This window comes from Ammospiza caudacuta, chromosome 7 (genome assembly GCF_027887145.1).
Source record: "Ammospiza caudacuta isolate bAmmCau1 chromosome 7, bAmmCau1.pri, whole genome shotgun sequence".
In the NCBI taxonomy this organism is placed as follows: Eukaryota; Metazoa; Chordata; class Aves; order Passeriformes; family Passerellidae; genus Ammospiza; species Ammospiza caudacuta.
Genome location: NC_080599.1, coordinates 29,289,425 through 29,310,495, shown reverse-complemented (window position 1 = coordinate 29,310,495; position 21,071 = coordinate 29,289,425). Strand labels below are relative to the sequence as shown.

At 36.4% G+C, this 21,071-nt stretch overlaps 1 protein-coding gene across 4 annotated transcripts in view; it reads right to left on the bottom strand.

The window, feature by feature from the left end:
• The window catches only part of COL11A1 (collagen type XI alpha 1 chain), a 124,123-nt gene that overhangs the window by 62,882 nt on the left and 40,170 nt on the right, over positions 1 to 21,071 (bottom strand). Inside the window, exons 6-22 of one of the 4 annotated variants that reach the window (XM_058808980.1) lie at positions 19,897 to 20,013; positions 19,195 to 19,290; positions 16,789 to 17,034; positions 14,175 to 14,237; positions 13,606 to 13,647; positions 13,214 to 13,276; positions 11,556 to 11,630; positions 10,167 to 10,250; positions 9,944 to 10,000; positions 7,498 to 7,551; positions 6,019 to 6,072; positions 5,857 to 5,910; positions 5,219 to 5,272; positions 2,031 to 2,084; positions 1,872 to 1,916; positions 473 to 526; positions 340 to 384 (exon numbers count right to left, since the gene is read on the bottom strand). In XM_058808980.1, coding sequence (XP_058664963.1) covers positions 340 to 384; positions 473 to 526; positions 1,872 to 1,916; positions 2,031 to 2,084; positions 5,219 to 5,272; positions 5,857 to 5,910; positions 6,019 to 6,072; positions 7,498 to 7,551; positions 9,944 to 10,000; positions 10,167 to 10,250; positions 11,556 to 11,630; positions 13,214 to 13,276; positions 13,606 to 13,647; positions 14,175 to 14,237; positions 16,789 to 17,034; positions 19,195 to 19,290; positions 19,897 to 20,013 — 1,257 coding nt within the window. Of the gene's footprint in view, positions 1 to 339; positions 385 to 472; positions 527 to 1,871; positions 1,917 to 2,030; positions 2,085 to 5,218; positions 5,273 to 5,856; positions 5,911 to 6,018; positions 6,073 to 7,497; positions 7,552 to 9,943; positions 10,001 to 10,166; positions 10,251 to 11,555; positions 11,631 to 13,213; positions 13,277 to 13,605; positions 13,648 to 14,174; positions 14,238 to 16,788; positions 17,035 to 19,194; positions 19,291 to 19,473; positions 19,627 to 19,896; positions 20,014 to 21,071 lie in introns of all 4 variants that reach the window. The other 3 variants (XM_058808979.1, XM_058808981.1, XM_058808982.1) reach the window with 3 other exon arrangements.

The following is a 21,071-nucleotide window of genomic DNA, read 5'->3' as shown; positions in this document are numbered from 1 at the left end:
TCCTTCCTCTTTAAAGTCCACCAGCAACTTTCTCTCCAGTATGAAATTTTTTTCATGCTAATGAATATCATGACCTTTTCTTTAACAGAGAATAACAGCCCACACATAGGACCTGAGCACTGGAGTCCATGGTGCTAAAGGAGTCTGAGAGAAAGCATGGTCAGTGCTTTTGGCTGAAAACTAAGTAACAGAAGCCTTGCCTTTTCCATATAAAATCATAATGAATCCAAATAGTTGACATAAAAGTTTAATTAAATGGAAGGGATGGCATAGTTGCTGGGATGAGAGAATGTGGAAAGAATTCTTAGAATCTTTCTAATTCCCAGTTTACTTACTCACCATGTTTCCCTTTGGGCCTGAAGGTCCATCAATACCTGCAATGCCCTACAACAAACAATATAACAAGAGCAATTTTCAGTGGACTTCCTTTTTTCCTTCTGGAAACTGGAAATACTCGACAGCTCATACGTACAGGTTGTCCAGGGGGCCCAGGTGTTCCTCTGGGGCCCAGTAATCCCCGTGGACCCTACAAGAGAAGAAACCCTTATTGACACTTGCATGATTTTTTCTGAACAGAAATGACTGTAATCAGGACTGGCTGCGGACTGGAATAAGGAGTAGCAAGGATGAAGGGAAGGCAACATGGGTGTTTTAGGAAGAAAGAAAAGAAGAATGGGAAAAATTTACTGAGAACAGATTTTCCTCAAGGACACTGTATTTCTGAACAGGATGTCAGTGGAAGGGCAACCTTTGATTTAGCCTTTGTATGGTCAATTCAGAGAAAGGTGGGAGATCGATATTTATATTTCCTGGTGTAGAACATTGGCACAGCAGCTTCTGCTAAAATTTTAGCTGTGTCTTGGCCTGAAGGTCTGACCTGAACAGTAACATACATATTTGTATTCCTTTCTTTTGAAAACGTGATGGTGTGTCATACTCTATTCTACTATTCTAATTACAAAATGATGGTTTTTATCTGTAGTAAGGAAAAGTAATTAAAAATTGCTAGTAATTTTATTACAATAAATACATGACATTCTGGAAACAAAAAATAGATTTTTTGCTCTTATTCCTAAAAAAATTCACAAAAGACCAATGGCTATTCTCATCAATAAGGTGAACAAGATTTTGGTCTATAACATAATCTTTTCATTCTATACTATGCCAATGAGTACTAGTTTTCATGATTGTGCCATCATTCATGTTCTGCTACTAAAGTAGGCAGAACTGAATCTCCAGTCTCCTTGTGTATGACATAGTGACAAATCACTGACACTGACTGTAGCAAGGTGTTTGTACTTTGTGAGTAGGCAGCAATAGATCAGACATTTAGGGAAAAATTCCCCTTCTGAAGCTTGATTTCTTGCCTGCAATGCAGAACTCTCTTCTGCAGTGACAGCCCCTGCAGAATTCCAACTGACAGGGGTGGAAATTCTGTATGTGAAACAAGTGTAAAATACACAATGAAGCACATTAGTGTGAAATAAGAGGAGAATCCAGGCCTTCCTTTCTAGTAAGTAGAAATTTAGGCAACACTTCAGAAGCAGCAAGGGCTTGGCTCTATTCTGATGTATCAAGGACAGCAGTTACTGATTTTACACAATTGGATAAGAAATAGCATTTGTGATTCTGGAAGTTGTATATACTTAGCTGGATATATCCTTGACTTAATTCTAATCCTGTAAGCAGTGTTTCAACCCTAAACCAAACATTCCATTTGTTTGCTTTTCAGCCAGAAACAGTATTCTCTAAATGCAAACATGTGAAAGAATTTTTATACCTGCAATTCAGAATAGTTCAATAGATTGAAAAATATCTGAATGTGACTTTTGTTTGTAACAGAAGCAGAAGAATAAGAAAGAATTGCTTACAGCTTCACCTGGGAGACCTCTTGGTCCAACTTCCCCATCTTCTCCCTGTTTTTGAGCAAAAGGAAACAAGTCTTAGGGGAAAAAAGGCCCATTTATCATGACCTTATTCCCATTACATGAGGATTCACTCTAGATTTTCCTGTGTGGACAGCAACTTACTCTTGACCCATCTTCACCAGGTAAGCCAGGAGGTCCCTGTGGGCCACGGTCTCCCTGCAGGATAAGGAAAGTCATTAAAATAACTGCTGCAAACTGTCTGCTGCTGGAAACAATAATGCATGGGAAGGGAAATGCAAACAAATATGTTAGCTGAAGTATGATGTGTCAAAACATGTCTTGACACAGTGATACAAATCTGTACGTTTTAGTACTCAGTGAAATCTTTCATTACCTTAGTATAAGAACAGATGAGCATTTTTGAAACAATGAATAATTTGTGTGTGTACCATTTCACTCTGTAACAAGAGTTGGACTTGGTGATGCTTGTGGGTCCCTTCCAATTTAGAATATTCTGTGATTCTCTGATTCTGTGATTTTTGGCCCCAGAACATACACAAGCTACATCTACAAAAGGTAGTGTTTCTCACATTTTCCTTTGTCTCATCACTACCTTCCCTCTTCCCTACACAATGTATTAGTGCAGTAAAATAAGATGTGTACGTGGGGCAGAAGTTAAGAAACCAGCTGCAGGGCCCAGGAATATCCAGAGATTTACTAACCACCTTTCAGAACCACACACCCTGGCACCAGCTACTGAGAGCCTTGGGACCGGCTTGTCTGAGGCTTTGGAAGGCAGCCAGACTTCCACACTTTCCCTCAGAGGCTGATGCTTTTCAAGTCTATATATGCAGAACCTCAGTGGATTCTGGACCATACTTTTAGGATTTATTTTTCTTTCCCAGTTCCTGAAGAGAACTAGTGTGCTGCAGAGCTCAAACACCACTGAGTGACCTCCTTCTGGGCAGCAGGCTTTGAGACTGTGACTTCCTTCTGGCATTGGACAACACCCAAGTATTCATGCAGTATGCCTTAATTTTATCAGTGTCTCCAAGGAGCCTGAGCACTGCTGGGGATTCTGGTAGGGATATATGGAGTCACTGTTCAGTGGCTCTGTTCTTTACACTTCCAAACTTTCCTAGGGAATTTTAGGTAACCCTCATATATCCAGAGCACATCCCCCAGTACTAGGGATATTAGGACTTTATTCTGTTGCCTTTCTGTCCTCCCTCAGCACGCAAGAGAAAGTGAAATTTTATGAACAGCTCTCTAACATCTTCAAGATTAATTCATACACCAATTCATGTATTTTGCTGGGTTCTGCAACTACTCTATGCTATCTGCAGGTAGAGAATGTGTTTTTCTATATGTTAGATGACACTTCTGAAAGATGACATGAGAGGCATGGTCTTTTCTGGCTTCCAATTAATATCCAGGTGAAGACTGACTTAGGCTTTCAAATACAGAAATAGTTCAAATAGCCTTAAGGGCTACCTTTCTCACAGTCATGTGGTACTTAGATATAGATTAGGAGTGTGCATTCAGTGTCGTGGTATTGTCATTCAGTAAGAACAAAACTTCCTATCATCATCAGTGTTCAGTTTTTTAGCTCTTTTTCTTTCCTTCAAGTGTTGTCTTAGAGCCTGAATTTCTTTTTCTTTGGGCTATTTTAAAAGTATAAAGTGTCTTGCTTTCATACTGAAGAAGAGTTGTCCATCTAGTAAATCTAAATAAGAAAAGTTCAAAGTCACAGATAATGAGGTTAAAAGAAATATGATTTCATGTGATGTGATCTGCTCTACAATAGAAGTCCAAGAATCTGATTCATTCAGTAACTCTTGTCTGAAAACTTGTCCTTGACAGAGACATTCTGTTTGCAACTCATATGTCCAATATGACTAATTCTAAAATCAGTCCTGAAACTTTACTCTAAATTTAGGTTTTTCAATGTTGATTCTTTTACAGCTGAAATATAACTTCAACATAAGTATTTAACTTGTGTTCATTATTGCTAGCCAAAGACACAGAGTCACAGGTCAAATTTCTGTTCATCCCTCCAAGTGCAGGTGGCAAGCGCTTAATGCTGAGCCCCCTCTGCTGTTGGCCTGCTGAGCATGCTGGGCTTCCATTATGGGATGCACTGACTGCTTTACACTCCTTACCTAAAGGAGGAGTAAAAAAATCTTCACGACAGCAGACATTCTTTATCCATTGCAAACAGAATTCAAAAGGGTATCCTTAGATGCTATTAAAAACAACTACATTAGGGTCTGGTAGCCAACACTGCTGAGCTTTTCTAGGATGTACAACTGTGCTTACCCTCTGAAGGGTGAGGGTGAGGTAATAATTCCTTGGTCACTGAGCTTTAGCACATTTGGAAATGGCTTTGCTGACATTCCCATTCACTCCTTCTTTCATGGTGTGCTGCGCTTACCAGGACAACAGTAAAGGAGCGACACTCAGCAGGGTGCTAGCACCTACATTAAAAGTATAATCTGAAACAGAAATCCCTGGCTGTGATTATATCTGCACTTTGTAGGGAAAGATGAAGTCTCATTCCACAGATTTGTTCCATAGACTTGTTCCAAAAGCAGCAAGTACTTCAGTTGTTTTAAATATTACTAAAAATCTTCCTAATTTATCTGACTTGACTGTGACCTTTCTTAATCTGCAGTTGTTGGAATAAGCCCCACTAAAAATTCAGTTTGTAATTGAAATATTCATAACCTTTTTTTTGAGCAAGCTTCTAAGCAACTTAAAATTTGACACCCTCCTGGTACAGAAACTTCATGCTAATTTCCTTTGCCTATTACTCTTTAGAGCAATGACTTGAAGTCCAACAGGCAAATTCCTGAACTAAGAAAAATTAGAGCAAAACCTAGCTGAAGATGTGATCTAAATTCTGGAAACATATTTAAACTACATATATATTTATATATATATTAAATATTTAATTAAATATTTATATATTTAAACTATATATATAGTAGTATAAATATATATATACTACTATATTTATATAGTATATAGTATATATATAATATATATACTACTATATTTATATAGTATATAGTATATAGTATATATATATATATAAAATATATATACTACTATATTTATACTACTATATATATAGTAGCATAAATCAATTTAAACTATTGATTGGTATTACTCAAAAGTTTCATGAGGAATACATTGCCTGATAGTACAGCTATTATTTGTAGCGTGAAAAGCTGACATTCTGTTTTAACTTTTCCCTCAGTCCTTGGTGCTGTTCTTAATGAATAATGAATTATTTCTGGGACTCAATTAGTTTGATGATGTATAAATGTACATATTTTTCTTCTTACCCGGTTACCTTTGTCACCAGGGAGGCCAGGAAGACCATCAAATCCTCTGTCACCCTTGGAAAGAAATCACAGCTTTAGTAAATGATTGTCAAATTGTCTGAATAAATAGTGGCTTCCCCCTAAAAGTTAGTTTCTACCCTTGGGTTGTAGGTACACTTTTGCTACTGAATGAAACACATGAGGCTGAGCATATAGATCAAACTCACTCAAAATTTGCCCCTACAAATTGTAACAAGAGAAGATGCCACAGTTTTTTCACTGTGCTGTAGTTATGCCATTTATAAAAAGAATTTTCACATTGAAAGGATACAAAGGATACACTTGATTCTAGCTGCACTTTGAAATTGCAAAACTGACTTTACTATTACTGATACTGTCTAACTAGAAACTAACTCAGAGAGAGAGAAATCATGCCCCAAGAACTCAAAGTCAGACTACTAGGAATTACCATTAATTACCATATTTTAAAAGGATAATTCATTCTCAGCTCTTGCATCTGACCCAGCTATCTTAAACCTCAGTATTTTCACTTGAGAGGAGAGTTTTGGGTTGGCCTGGATGAAACTGTGGTACCTACATAAAATCTGTCTAGCCCATTCCAAGACTGAAGTAAAGCCAGAGGTCTCATTATTATTTACCTTTGCACCAGGTTCTCCTGGCATTCCTCTGGCACCATCAGCTCCAGGACGTCCCTGAAAAACCCAAAGGGGCAAACATTTGAAAATGCAATGGAATAAATTAATATTTAAATACATTTAAACAAAAACTATTTACCCAGAACTGATCTATATGCTACCTACCCTTTTGCCAGCTTTTCCACTTGGACCGGGGGCACCTTGGACACCACGAGGACCCTGGGTTTAAAGAGGGTAATATTTAGCATTCCGTTAATGTCAGCAAAACACTAGTAAAAAACCTCACCTCAAGAACAAGGTAAGGTTTTTTTCTACACAAAGCTGCATTTTTTTCCCTAGGAGATGGATTCTGGTTCCCAGAGTCCCATTAGTTTTAAAACTACATGGGCATCCACACTGGCCTTAGCATTATGAATTTTAACACCAATTTCCGTGAGATGGCACTATACATGACATAAGTTACCATGTAAGTTTCTTACAGTCTTTTCATGGCTTTAAAGATCTCAGTCCTGTAGTTTGAAAAACCATCTTCCTCTCATGCCAAAATTATTTTATTATAATTACATTATAATTATTAAGTGAAAACTATAGAGTAGAGTACTTATTTCAGATATTTACACAAACATGAGTTGTGCTAGTAAAGAGATCACGTGCTGCCTTAGCTTTACACAACATGGGTTTAACTAGAGAGGGACCAAATTATCCCAGACTGAAAAAACATTTCACTTTCCAAACACACATAACTTTCACTGACGACTGTATGGGTGTAACTGTGGAAATTTTCTCTCCCTCATCCAAATGCATTTTCAGGTGAAAAAAAGCAATGGTGAGAACAAGGATTCACAAATATTGTGTAGGAAAAGAAAAAAACCATTAAAAATATTACTAAGCAAACTGAAAGACTGTACAACTGTTCAGAATGTTTTTTATTTGTTTTTTTAATTTATTTTATGTTTCTGCTCCAAGTGTCCATGTCCAGTTTGAAGACAGGCACTTAGTAATGCATCAAATCCATGATACTACTTGAGATCTGGCAAAATCATTGTTTGGGATACTTATTTTATAATTTCTTTCACAATCTCCTTACTGATTTTAGGTTTAAACTGAAAGAATGCCATGTGCTTCAGTACTCTTTGACATCACTGTGGAGAATTTTATACAATAGTAGACTGAGAAACAAAACATGCATTGATTTGTAAAGATTTATTCTTGCTATGTCACATCTACAGTGAAAATATCCTGTTTAATTACCAACCAAATTCAACCTCCCTCACCTTTTGAGATCTGATAAGTTCAGAGACCAAGGTCATCCAGTTGCAGACTAACATATCATTATTGAACTGAGAAAAGAGCCTGAAGTGACAATATTAAAACAGCTTTTCAACTGATGACACTCTACATGTGATAATAATCTTTGTCATACAAAGATTGTTACTTTTATATTTCAGAGTGAACAATAAAGCTATTGATTTTAACTACAATTTTAATATTGATCACGCTATTGAAATTAGAAGATAGTATCATGAAGGATATTTTTCTTCAATTGCATGCAGGAAGATAATGCAGGATTGATTTCTTCTAATTGATATGAATAAATTTTCTTAAATATAAAACATGCTCAAACATAATGGAACATTATTGTACCTGGGGTCCTGGTTCACCACTTTCACCTTTAGCACCTGCTGCTCCAGGTCCACCCTTGATGAAAAAAAACCAACATATATTGCTTAAGTGTACAAAAGCCCCTTTAAATTAAAAAGTTACTTTCTATTTCCATATGTGAATTACAGGGAGAAATAACAAATAATCCTCTATTCATCAGGAGGTGTGAATTCATCATTTGTATCTAGATATTTATCTACCTTGATTTATCATTGCATAAACACTGGGCAGACCAAATATTTCTCTTACCAGAGAAAACTCCCATGGACTTAAATGCAAAACGTAACCCTTTGTTTTATATTAGCATTTGACAGCTAAGTATGAGCAGAGTAAGAACATAAGTAGGGCAATCAGCAGTGCATCCATTGTAGGGAATAAGAGCTGAAAGCCACCTCTTTTTACCTTTATTTCTATGTTGTACAGAAAAAAACAGTCTCAGAGTTCAATCTAAAGATCACTGTAGTCAATGAAAAATACCCTGTCTAATCTTGTCATAAACTTCAGTGATGTTTTAATCAAAGCCTTTGTGCACCTGGCCCTGAAGAAGTGGAGAATCTATATAACTACATCTCCTTGTTATTAGGAAATTAAGACATAGATTTTAAGAGTACACTTTAATCATAAACAGGCCAAGACCAGGTATTCATTTATACTGTACATGAAATCAGGGGCAGAACTAGTGAAAGCAAGTTAGATATCTCACAAAAACAGACAAAATAAACCAAAAAATCCTGGCATGCACACATAGAATACAGTCTCGGAGAAAGAAGATACGGGAGTTTTTTACTATGCACAAAAGAATAGTTGCATTTTTGATCATTGAAACAGGTTGTGACTTAAAGTATGTATTTAATATGAAACAAATGTTGCAGACCTTTGAAAATTGATAATCCTTCTATGTTAACATTGGAAGAAAGAAGTTATCTAATAGCTTGGCTTAGTGCTGAGTCTCACATCCTAGAGTGGAAAGATCCCCACTGACCTTGCAGGTATTAATTCAAGTCCTAAGCAAACTGCAAATCAGATCCCAAACTGGTACTAGCAGTGGAGAGAAGATTGGTTTTGGTAGGTGGCGATTGCCTCTTGGGGTTTCTCTGATTAAAGCTCTGCTTCTAATATAATTGATTACATTTACTATCTGTAGGCAGACATTCATTTTCATGCTATGTTAACTGAGCATGTGAACACCAGACTCAAACAATGCTAGACTGGAGCTTTGACACTGCTATGTTTAAGATTTTTAGTAATGAATATGTTACTAATGTATCTTATTGGCTACTGATTAATTTAGCAAAATAAAATGCATATAAAGACTAAAAGCTCCAACTTTCTTAAAAGAATCTGGGTAGAAAGCCAATTTACAGACCAAGAAACTTGCTTTTGAAGCTGTAGGAAAAAATGTTTCTAGATCAAAGAGCTGGATTTCTAGAGCCTCCTGGTGGTTTAGAAGCAAAACAACTATTAATATTAATTTGATGAACTTTGCATACAGGAATTCATGAAGGCTTTTAAAACATAAAAGCATGAGTATGAAGGCAGGTCATACCTCTGCTAAAGGTATCCAACCCACTGTCAGTATCATACCAGCCTTTGCAAAGTCCTCCTTGCTTAGAGCAGCTCTAGAGTTTTGTCTGTACAGACTGAATGTTATCCTGCAGGTCTCTTGAACTAAATACATTGCTGGAAATAGTGTATGAATTTGTTATATGGACCAAATATATTTTACTCTTTTTAAGTAATGCATACCTAATTATGATGAATCAGGAGTCTGTGAGCCAGATTCTCTGCTTGGTAGCTACTATTTATTTTGGAAGAATTACTGTAGAAAAGAATTATTCTTGTACAGATCTGCTTAAAAATACAAGTGTACACACTCCATATAAATACTAAGATATTTTAACGTCCAAAGGGCCATTTCCAGATCATTAGATGTTAGAAGTTCAGTCAAATTCAGGGCTGAAATAAAGAAGTGTAATTCTTGTAGATACCTGTGGCTCTTAATTGTTCATAGGCATGCCTCTTACAAACTTTTCAGATTTAGCCTAAATATTGAGTAAAGGTGGTTCTGCAAACTCTTGCTTTAGTATCTCTTTCTGCAGAGTTTCATATTTACTGCAATGAATTGAACTAATAGCATTACAGAGATGATTGAATGTAGAGGGATATTTATGTAAAACTATTCACTAGTTTTGGAAGTCCAGCAGTGTGCTCTGTCTGAACACCACAAAACCTACAATAAAAACTTATTTAGTATTTAGGTTGCATCGCAGACCTTGAATAAGAATACAAGCTACAGCTTCAATTATATGACATTAATTTCAAATAAGTACAAAACAAGTACAAATAGAGAGGGGTAGGCAGGGCCAGAATGACATCCATGGCTACATCACCATGCTCTTTAATCTGTGCCCCTGTTTTGTCTACTTACCACAGGACCTGGTCTTCCAGTGAGTCCCATAGGACCAGGTGGACCTCTCATAGCAATCTGAGAAGACAAACAAACAGAATACCTGGTGTCAAGAAAAAGCTGCCAGCCAGCATACATATTCTACACTAACAGAGTTTTAGAATGTGTTAGCAAATACCCGCCATCTTTGACTTCACATTCTGCAGGATATAAAACAAATTAGGTTTTGGCTCCTTGTGCTTACCCTAGCTTGCTGAAGAATAGCTTGTGCTTGAGCTTCCTGAGCTGAGATTGTTGGGCCCTTCTCACCATCTCCACCAAAGCGGAACTGGAAGTACCAAAACAAGAAAAGGATTTAGGACTCATCAAATCTAAATCATACTTGTTACTTGCTGCAATGATGGAAACTGCTTCAAAGTCACAAGGTCACAGTCTTTAGTTCATTCTACTAACTTCAGAAGGTGGCTGCATGGAGGCCATTGCATCCAACATGATTATGAAGTCATTGGTAATAGCAACTGAAGTCTAAATTTAATCCCTTATGAGCAAATATTTTCCTGATTTAATAGTATTTTGGTTTCTGTTTGTTTGCTTGTGTATTTATAAAAGAGGCCAAAATAGACTTTTACTTGTCTTTAAAATGTCAATAAAAATATATACCAAAATTAATTAATTCTCTATACATTGGTAGCTACTCACATTAAAAATGTAATTTAATTTAAGGCAGCTGCAAACGTGAAAAATGTTTGGTATCTAGAATAAAACAGTTTTGTGTAATTTCTGAAAATTTTAAAATAAATTACAGAATAAAAATTTTAAGTGCTCATTTCTTTGCTCCTGCACTGTTACTGCTAATGAAACTGCTGGCAGAAGCTTTGCAATGTTGCAGAAATGCTAGGCTGCAGCAAGAAGCTCAGCTTTCCAAAGGTATGGCATACACTGGGTATCAGGGCCATGAATCTTGCACTGCCCACAACAGTTTGCCCAGTTTGCCTACGACCAGAGTTGACACAGTTTTTTTTCTCCCATAGACACATTTAGGAATAATTAATTCCAAGCACACAGTGATTTTTGTACCCCAGTGCTGCAAGATACTTTAACAGCTTTGGGCTTGTTCCTCCACCTGCTAAAACAGATGGTGTTTTGCTTTGACTCCGGTGGGAGTAGAGTTGGCTATGTGCATATATTTCTATTCAAAGGATGCACTGACTCTTCAAAGAGGACACTGAGGTCCAATTTGAAGCATGGAATATATAAAAATCTACATGTCAATGAGACTTGAAAGCACACGCGCCTGTTGGGAGTACAGGCCCTCTGTACAACAGCAGACTCGTTGTTTCGGAACTATAGTAGCAAAATATAGTTACTGCTAAAAATATAAGGTGGTTTTCAGTGTCTGTAATTCACTCATGGTGGTTCCAATCTGTCAGCCATGCAGGAGCTAAAGCATATGTTTTTTGTGAGGGAAAAAAGGCACCATATAGATGAATTTCAAATGCTTACACCATAAAAGAAATTCTGTATCATTCTCTCATCCCACAGACAAAATTAGATGAAAAAATGAAATACCTATACATTTCTTGAAAGATACTTCCAGTTTTTGTAGGCTGCTTATCCTGTAACCACAACTTACCGGCAGCATTAACATGGTACCTGGAGGACCTGCTAAACCATCAGCACCAGGAAGACCAGGGCGACCAGGTGGACCCTAAAATAAAAAAGACACGAGAGGAAAAAACTGATAGTAATGTAGGAAAAAACTTTTGAGTCACTTACATAAATTTATGCTCATAGAATGGCCTGGAAAAGACCTTAAAGATCTAGTTTCAACCTCCGGCCATGGGCAGGGACACCTTTCACTAGACCAGGTAGCTCAAAGCCCCATCCAGCCTTGCCTTGAACACTTCCAGGGATGGTGCAGCCATCTGGGCAACCTGTTACAGGGCCTCACCACTGTCAGCACAAGGAATTTCTTCCCAATATCTAATTGAAACCTGCTCTTTCCATTTAAAAACCTTCCCCTTTGTCCTATTACTATGGGCCCTTGGGATAGTCTCTCTGCACCTCTCTTGCAGCCTTCCCCCACAGCTCAGCCTGTCTCCATAGAAGAGGCACACAGGAGTGGCAGAGGGGCAGAACCACCTCACTTGACTTGCTGCTCACGCTTCTTTCATGCAGCCAGGATACGGTTGGCTGCAAGTGTGTGTTACTGGGTCATGTCAAGCTTCTTGTCCACCAACACCCCCAAGTCCTTCTCTGCAGGGCTGCTCTCAATCCATTCTCCTCCCAGCCTAATTGCTGCAATTATATATTTGTGTCGTGTCTGGTCCGTGACAGGCACATGACGTGCTTAGTCAAGAATTTCCTCATGATGAATTCAGTGAGCAGCCAGTTAAAAAACTAAGTGCTGTCAGTAGTTATTCCTTTACTAGGTGCTAAAATACCCATTTTACAAGTTCAAATTCTGGAATATTTAATTAATCTATGGGACAGAAATATGAAAGAAGTGTTCATGCTGACTTACTAGCAAGGTAAAGCATTGTTGGGATTTTAAAATTATCCCATTATACAGTGAAATGATAGCATCTTCTTAGTATCTTTCATATATAAATACAGCATGAACATGCTGGATTCACAAGTAAAATATCTCTCATAAAACACAGCAAAGCCTTTTAGTATCATATTTTCCTCAAATAAATATGTTGCTGTTTTAAAATTGTGTTGGTGGTGGCAGTAAGAAAAGGCTTGCAAGAAAATGAAGGTTAACATTATAGCTTAAATTTTAACTAGTTTCATGACTGGATAGGTTTCTCAAGTCTCATATTATTTGATATGGCCAATAAATTCTTCCAAGATCATCTAAATATTATCCATCCCTTTCAATATTCCCATGTGTTTTGATTCTGAAAAGACTGTTTTTCTCTGTATTTGTACATATTAGAGCTGAAGCCATACTGCTTTTTTAAAAATTAATTCAAATTCATAGGAAATGTTTGTATCTATTACTTTAGTATATTTCTAAACACATCAAACCAGAAGAATACTAACAAACCAGAACTTAAACATCTTCTTGTATTTACAGCATGTATTTCTACAACTAAGAAAATGTTTGTCCAGATTCTCACTTGATTTTTACTTAGCTGAATGAATCAGCCTCAGTTCCACTGAAGTTTCTAACCTATGTGGATCTATTTCAGCTCAGGATATAACAAAACCTTATGTAGCAATTAGTGCAAGATATTAGTGCAAGATATCTCATAAATGCATGGGATAATCTGCTTGCTGACTTACCCTTTCACCAGGGTCACCTGGAGGACCAACAGGACCTTGTAAACCTGGGGGACCTGTAAGACCCTATAGAAAATGAATGACATAATTATGCTGAATGCTTGAAGACTTTTGAACTATTTTTTCTCTACTTTAGGATGAACACATATTTGGATAAAATAATTTATAAGGCAGTGTATTGTTTTTTCTTACAAAGATTTATTGTCAACATTCAAAACTTAGATTTTTCATGTGCCATCAGCTTGTAGCTTGCCGTCACTGAAAATGCTAAAAGTCCTAAATCTAATACACATTTGGGAACTATAATTAAAGACCAATATTGTGTTAACTTGTGAACAGAAAAGCACAGTGGATAAATCAAGTGCAATAAAGGAAATTGTGATTAATCTACTTACAGCAGGTCCTCTTGGTCCCGGTGGTCCTTCAATGAGCATACCCTATGGATGGATGCATCACAATATTACATTCAATGCTTTGTAGAAAAACATAAAAATCTTTTTAGTTGAACTACTAAAGTTAACATTTCTTAGTGTTTTGATAAAATTTTCCAGGAATCTTCTCTACAGCTCCTAGCATGACAACCTGAACTGTTGCATGGCATTAAAAATGAGGATGGCTTCTTTGCCCTTGCTGAAAGCTGTAGTGATGGTGTTACCTGTGCCTAAGCTGAAAGTTTTCTGGGTAGATCTGTCCAAGATGTAGTTACTAGATGGCCTGAAGATCAGATCAATGATCTGTTTTTCTCTGTACAAGATTCTCTTTTTTTTTTTTAAGGAACATGTGGTTAGTCCTTCATGTAACCAAAGGAGTAGCTGTCAGTAATCACTTTATATCATCCACATTACAGGGACTGTTTCAGAGATCATGTCATCCTATCATGAACAACAACATTTCATAATGATACATTAACAGTGTATATTTTTGATACAGTGCTACTGAAAAACTCCCTGCCATCTGTACTTACAGGTTCAATCACAGCTGGTTCTCCCTTTTGGCCTTTTTCTCCATAAGCCCCATGTCCTGTCACCTGGCCAGTAAAAACAACCCCAAAAAGAAAAGTAAGTAGAAGGTCTAAGGATCTGATGCAATAAAGAATTGCAGCAACCTGTAACTGAAAGCTAAAGCTGGAATTGGTGTATACTATAAAAAAATACATCACAGGTACAAACCACAGAAGTCAAAAATACTTAATGCATGAGAAATGGAAAATGCAAAAGCCATGTATATGCTTTCTCCATTATTGGATATTGTCAATTTGTAATTTTTAAATGAGATGTGCATCCCATGAGTGTTCATCCATGCTTTACATTAGAACTTTGAAAAGAAAATCTAAAACTTCTGTGTGCAAGTCACAACATCATTTCTTTTCTTATTTGATTGGAAATATTCTTGGTAATTGACAATGATTCTTCATGGCTTTATGAGGTAAGCAGCCTAAAGATGGAAAGAAAGATCTCTTGGTCCAATATGGACTGTACCTTTCAAGCTCCTAATTTCATTCATGAGACATCCACAACATATGAAGCAACCTGAGAAGGGTCTGTGATTTTATGGCATAAATGATAAGTGGCACTGTGGACACTAAAGAATATTTCACAGATAACCTTTGATGCCTTGGCACTACCTGAATTAGCATTAACTGCCAAATTCTTTGAGGACCACCTCTGTGGGAAGTTTTGGGTTCAGGATTAAGGTAACAGAAGTGCCTAAAACAATATGTCAATAACACATACTAATGGAAGAAACACTGAAGTTTCAAACAAAGAAAAAGGAACTGATTTTTTTTTTTAAACCATGAGATAATGTATTTTTCTTCAGAAGTATCTCTCTTGGTTGCTAACTTATCCACTAGAAATTAAGTTGTGACCAGCTTAAAATTTAAAATGTGCTTTTTCTAAATTTCAAGAGTGATTCAACATTTACTTTAAAAAATAGCTGGGGATTAATACAAATAGTAATGATAATGTTATAGTATTTCAATATGAAATATTTTGGGATGGAAAAACAGAGATTCACAGACTGTGCATTTTGCACTGACTTATAAAGGCACAGATCTCACTAGTAATGACCCATTGGTAGTTCAAAAAAATCAAGTAGCAAGATGTATAGGCAATCATGTTTTATTAAATTAACATAAATTACTTGTAAAAAAATGATATCAGGGTCTCCATCTTTGAAAATATTTCCCCTTTTTGAAAGCTCCCATTTACTGAGTACTTTCCATTTTGCCTTTTTTTATCATAGGTAGAACTTCAGTTATTCTAAATACGTCCAAATGCCAAAGGAAAATGACATAAGTCTGGTTCAGCAGATGACACTGTAATAAAGTGACATAGACCAGAGCCTGTGTTCTAATTCAAGATTCCTGACTCCTTCAGCTTTGTATCAAGGCATTTTAAGTTGAAATTTACACCAGGGGATAGAGTCTGCACAGTCATTTTCTTAACGCAGACACAAATGGTGCCTTATGGGCTCTTTGCTTCACAGATAATCTGACTTTTCTGTGTCATTCTGCCACAGTGTCCCCATCTGGGCTAGAAGGAAAAGAGTACGCTTGTATCACATTGCACAGATAAGGATCATTAAAAAATACAATGACCCCAATAGGGTATAGAAAAGAGCGGTAAATGAAATACAGAAGGATGAGTTTCAAGGCTGGCAGGCAAAAGCAACCTCACAGCATTTGCTGTTATTTCTTGATCCTTTGTAAACTGAAGTTTTGACTTTGTGAGGAGAAAATGAAGATAAGACTGAGCAAATAGTGAAAACAAAATTCTCTTGTTCTACTATATTCAGGGTCTTCCTAATTAAAAAATCCAAATGGGATTTCTTTTCCTTCCAGTCTTAGACATATTAGTTTTCTTTGCAGCATCCACAGCTGGTAAACTGATAAACAAGGATCTTGGCACAACTAAAGGAAAGTTAAAGCCTTGCTGTTTAGCCTATGATTAAGTCAGAGGGAAAGAGAGCTATAAAACTCAGAATGAAGAGCATGATTCACAGGATCCACCATGTCATCCTACCTATCTTTATATATATTGAGCTGTTAAATCACTTCTGCAAGACCATAAACCTGTCACCATTGACTAAGCTTATTTTCATGGAAGGGTTCAGGCCTTAACCTTCCCACTCATGAATTTTCTTCTTGGAAAGCTGCAAAAGCCATAGGATTCTAGACACTTATATGCATTTCAATTTCTCAAGGTAATCATATAAAAATATTAATTACAGCACTTGTACCTGCACTAGAATTTATGTTCTTTCCAGCTTTAGCTCTAGTTTAGAAAGGTTTTTAAAACTGTTACTTTAATAATTTATTTTTTGAATTCCATCTCCTCTTTCCTTTTCCTCCCATCTCCCACCCTCCCTTACTCCCTTCAGCAAATGAGACAAAAATCTTACATGATAAAAATAAAACATTCAATATTACTAAGAGGATGGCCTTGATCCAAAGGCTATTGGAAATGAGAATATATCTAATATGCACAAGGAGTTCTGGGTTTGTGCAGTTCTGAGACTGTAATTATAAAAGAATTGCTAAATTAAATTAATCTGCATTATGCCTCCAGTCAACTTACGCTTGTTTCTGTGATATCGGTCTCTGCAGGAACACCTGGACCAAACTCCTCATTAGTGGAATCAGTTGGTTTCTCTTCATATTCTTTATATTCATAAAAATCATATTCTCCTAAATCTCCATCTACCAGCAGATCAGATTCACTGAGGTCTACTCCTCTGCTTCCATATTCAGTTGCCTCAGTTTTTTTATCATAATCCTCTCCAGTTATGTATTCTTCAGCAAATACTTCTTCAACAGGATTTTGCTATTCGTATCAGTAGCAAAGATTTGGGAATAGGAGGAATATGTGGGTTATTGTTAGTAAAGCAATGTAAGCATACGCTGATCCACCATGATGACTTGTCAAAAGAAGAAAGAACAGTAGAACTACAGCATATTGTCTTTTAATTAGAGTCTGAAGGAATGGAAGCTCAGCCTTTCAGAGTAATTAAAAGATCTTTGTATAAGTAGTACAAAGAAGTAATGTTTTCATATGCTTTGGTTTTTTATTTCCAAAACCACTGAATTCAATATATCCAGTATTATGTGTACTGCTTGCGTAATGTTACTTTAGTGCCAAATATAGCTGAATTTCGCTGCTTGGTTTCACTCTTACAAGCACTCATGAATGAACATATGCAATGAGCAGTGAATAAGTTCAAATCTTTTTATAATAGCAATGTGGAGGAGGTGCAAGCATCACTTTAGTTAAGCCCAGCCTTTTACATTATTTTCTGTCTATGAACACCAATGCTGAGCTAAACTTCTTTCCTCTCGTTAACAATTTTGAAGTTTATTTATCAGTAAAAGGCATGACTTGTTGTGTGTCATGGTAATTTGCATATTTTTTGTCTAAGTTCTCCTTGTACAATTCAGAATAATTTTAAGATTTCAGAAATCTAAGCTTTCATCTTAACGTATGTAAGCTGTCAAACCAAGCAAACATCTTAAAAGCACTAAAGCAGTTTAAAAGAATGCTATATTTGAGATGTACAAAACCATTTGTGAAGTAAAGAAGGATTGCTTTATTCTGTTATAATAAGGTCTTTCAATAATTTTCCATACAGGACAATTTTGAAAGAAACTGAAGTTCAGATATTTCTAATATAAAATGATCAGACAATATGAAGTAGTATGATCTTGAAAATATTCAGAAGCCAATCAACATCCAATGTAATTAAAAGTCTTGATCTAATAATAACATTGAAATTTATTGCAATTAAAATAGAAGGCCAGATTCTGATTTAACACTTGCCTAATTCCAATAGTTACAGGAGTGTAACTTCTACCTTATAGCTGTAACAAACAGAGATCAGAACCAATTCTAAGCCAAATTTTACCTTTATGAAGAAGTGCTCTCACCAAGGAGAGCATTTAGCACTTTGAATATACCTCATTACAGCTGTACAATTGTACACTCAGCTTAGAATTGCCCAGGAAATGGAATGATTTAGATACATTTGTTGATCAATCTGTGAGAAGCAAACATGAGACTGAACACAAGAATGCTTAACAGCAAAATGAGTAAAACATACCTTAATTCACCTTCACCTTCCAAGATACATAAGAGGAAAAGCATAGAACAAATGGGGACTCTTTCTCTTTTCAGATATTCAGGGGAAAGAGGTGAGGGGGAGTTTTGTACATCTTTTAAGCAACAATCTTAATTTTGAAAGGAAAAGGAAAAGAAAAATGAGAACAATTTTCTTAAAATCCGCCATCATTTTTCTAACACTAGTGTTAATTAATATGCAAACATATTAATCAACACCGGCTTAGGTGCAGTAATTTTAACAAAATAATGTTTAGACCTGATATTCTGGCTTTCTAGAAATGTGCTTTCTAATGTAAGTTAAAATAATAATTTTATCTTTCTTGATACTTTAAATCATAATGTTTCTTTTTAATAGAACAATGAAAATCAAGTAATTTGGTTTTGTTAGCTGAAAACTATGAAAAGGAAACGATGGCTTCTGCCTCAACTTCCTATGGTGGCAGCCATTCTTTGTCTTGTGTTAGGCTCTTTTATGCTGCGCCTTAAAAATTACAGGAAAAATTAGAGACTCTCCTTCCTATTAGATCAGGAGGACTATGTCTAATATCTAACCTAGTTTGTGCTAGACATAGCTCCATTCACATCCACACTGAAAGCAGCAACACCACATTCCCACACCACATATCACTGAATTATTTCCAGAAACATGAACTCTTCAGGCTGAAGATTCAGCAGATCTCTACAGAATTAATGGGAGTTCTGCCCAAGAAAATAGTAGTTTCTGCTATTGGCTGAGAAAGTATAAAATCACATAAAGTGCTGGTAGATTTTGTATCATTTACACAGAAATCCATCCTTTTAAAATGCATTTGTACTCTTTTAATGAGTAGCACCCGGCGGGACAAGTATTTTCTTGAGAGTCCTTATTACCTCATTTGCTTCAGTAGCTCTGGAAGGAGCTTCTGTCTGGGGCCCATAGTCATTTTCAGCTATGTTATAGTCTTGAAATCCATCAATAACGTTGGCCTAGTGTGAAAAAACAAATCCATTATTAAAAAAAAATCTTGTATGAAAATTCAAGAGGTATTGCTGTTATTCAGGTTATGGTATTAGCCAGATGTATTCATCTAGTGGGGTTAGGTAAATTTTTTTCTCATCAAAGATCTTCCAGTCTTAGTCTGGGAAAGATCTTGATTATTTCTTGGCTACCTTTACCCCTAGTTTGTCTTTTGTTGCTGCTTGATAACTTTTCTTCTTCTTGGACGCATATTTTTCAGTTTTTTTTGTTGTGGCCTTTTGAGGTTTGTCCTTTGAGCTAGTGGCCACTGTCCTCTTCTTCTTTTTGACCATGGCTTTCTTTTTCTGCAAACGTTATGAAAGATGGAATGGGAAAACATAAATAAAATGAAAAGGAAATTGAGAAAGTGTGAAGGAAAGAAGGGTAATCAAATGCAAGATGAATACTGTCAGCCGTGAGACCTTCCATCTCTAACTGAAAGCAAAGGTTACAGCTACGAAGTAAAGAAATGAGTGAGAGGAAAGCATCAAGCTCATATACAAAGACACAAATTGACAAACCATGTGGTAGGGGACAGCTGGACACCACACAACAAACAGATCAGATTCTGTTACCTCTGTTTGTGCTACTGTCTCTTCGAACAGTGGGAGTCCCTCTGTTACAGAATCAGTTTCTTTATAATCTGCATCCCCATACTCATAGTCATATTCGACAAAATCTTCTGGTGTGTACTACATCGCAAATGGAAAAATATCAGGCATTCCCATGTTAGAGGTAGCAAGCTAGATTAGCAATACTGGAAAGTTTCTTCACCTTTACTTAGGAGTAAAGATTAACAAAATTAAGGCACTATTAACAATTCAATATAATTATTCATTTAGGGGAGAAAACGTCAAAACTTCTCATTTCTTTCAAAGCACAGTACAGAAGTAGTAAAAAGTAAATAGTAATGCCAGAAAAAAATCTCACATTAATTAGACTGCAAAGAAGAATCAAGTATAATTTTGACTACTGGGAGCACCAACCAATTTTTGTGAAACCATATATTTATTTAATCTTTAAATTTCAAATAATACCTATTTTACTTGTATTTTTTTCAGGTGATCAGAAGAGCAGAGATGCCAATATCTGACACGAATAAACAATTTCAGATAAAGGAGAGGCCACAGCTCACAAGAAAACATGGTTATCTTCCTCTTGTTTGATGTCGAGTTTGAAAACCAGGACAGCTCCATGGTACAAATTTCCTGAGCAAAGCCTCATTGCTGTAATTTCATTTCAGATTCAGCTTCTGTAAATTGCTCCATAACTCTGTTTCTATAATTTTTATCAAATGAAGATTTGGCACACAAACTTTTCAAGAGAAAGTAGCTTTAGAATTGGCTTGTGTAGTGTTGTGAGCATGATCTAGGGAGCCAGGAACTCCTGAGCTGTAGTCTTAACTGTGCCAAGATCCTGGTCTCCATATTATCTGCACCAAGTACAACTCGTCAGAACTGAGAAGAAAGGGCAACTTTAAACTATCTTCCCACTCCTACCGCGCTTGAAGCTACAAGAACTGGTAGGTCTGACAAATTCAAGCAGACTGTGTTTACTCTTTATGTGCCCAGGAAGCCAAAAGAAGGCACAGCTGTGGCCAGAGGGACAAGTGTTTGCTTTCCCTTTAAGAAGAAATATTCAAATGTGCCTCATGTGAACTTGTCCCTTCTGAAATCCTTCTCTCCTCTTACAAGTCAGCACCATTGTCTGTAAAATGAAGACAATATCTGCTTGTTTCATGATGATGATG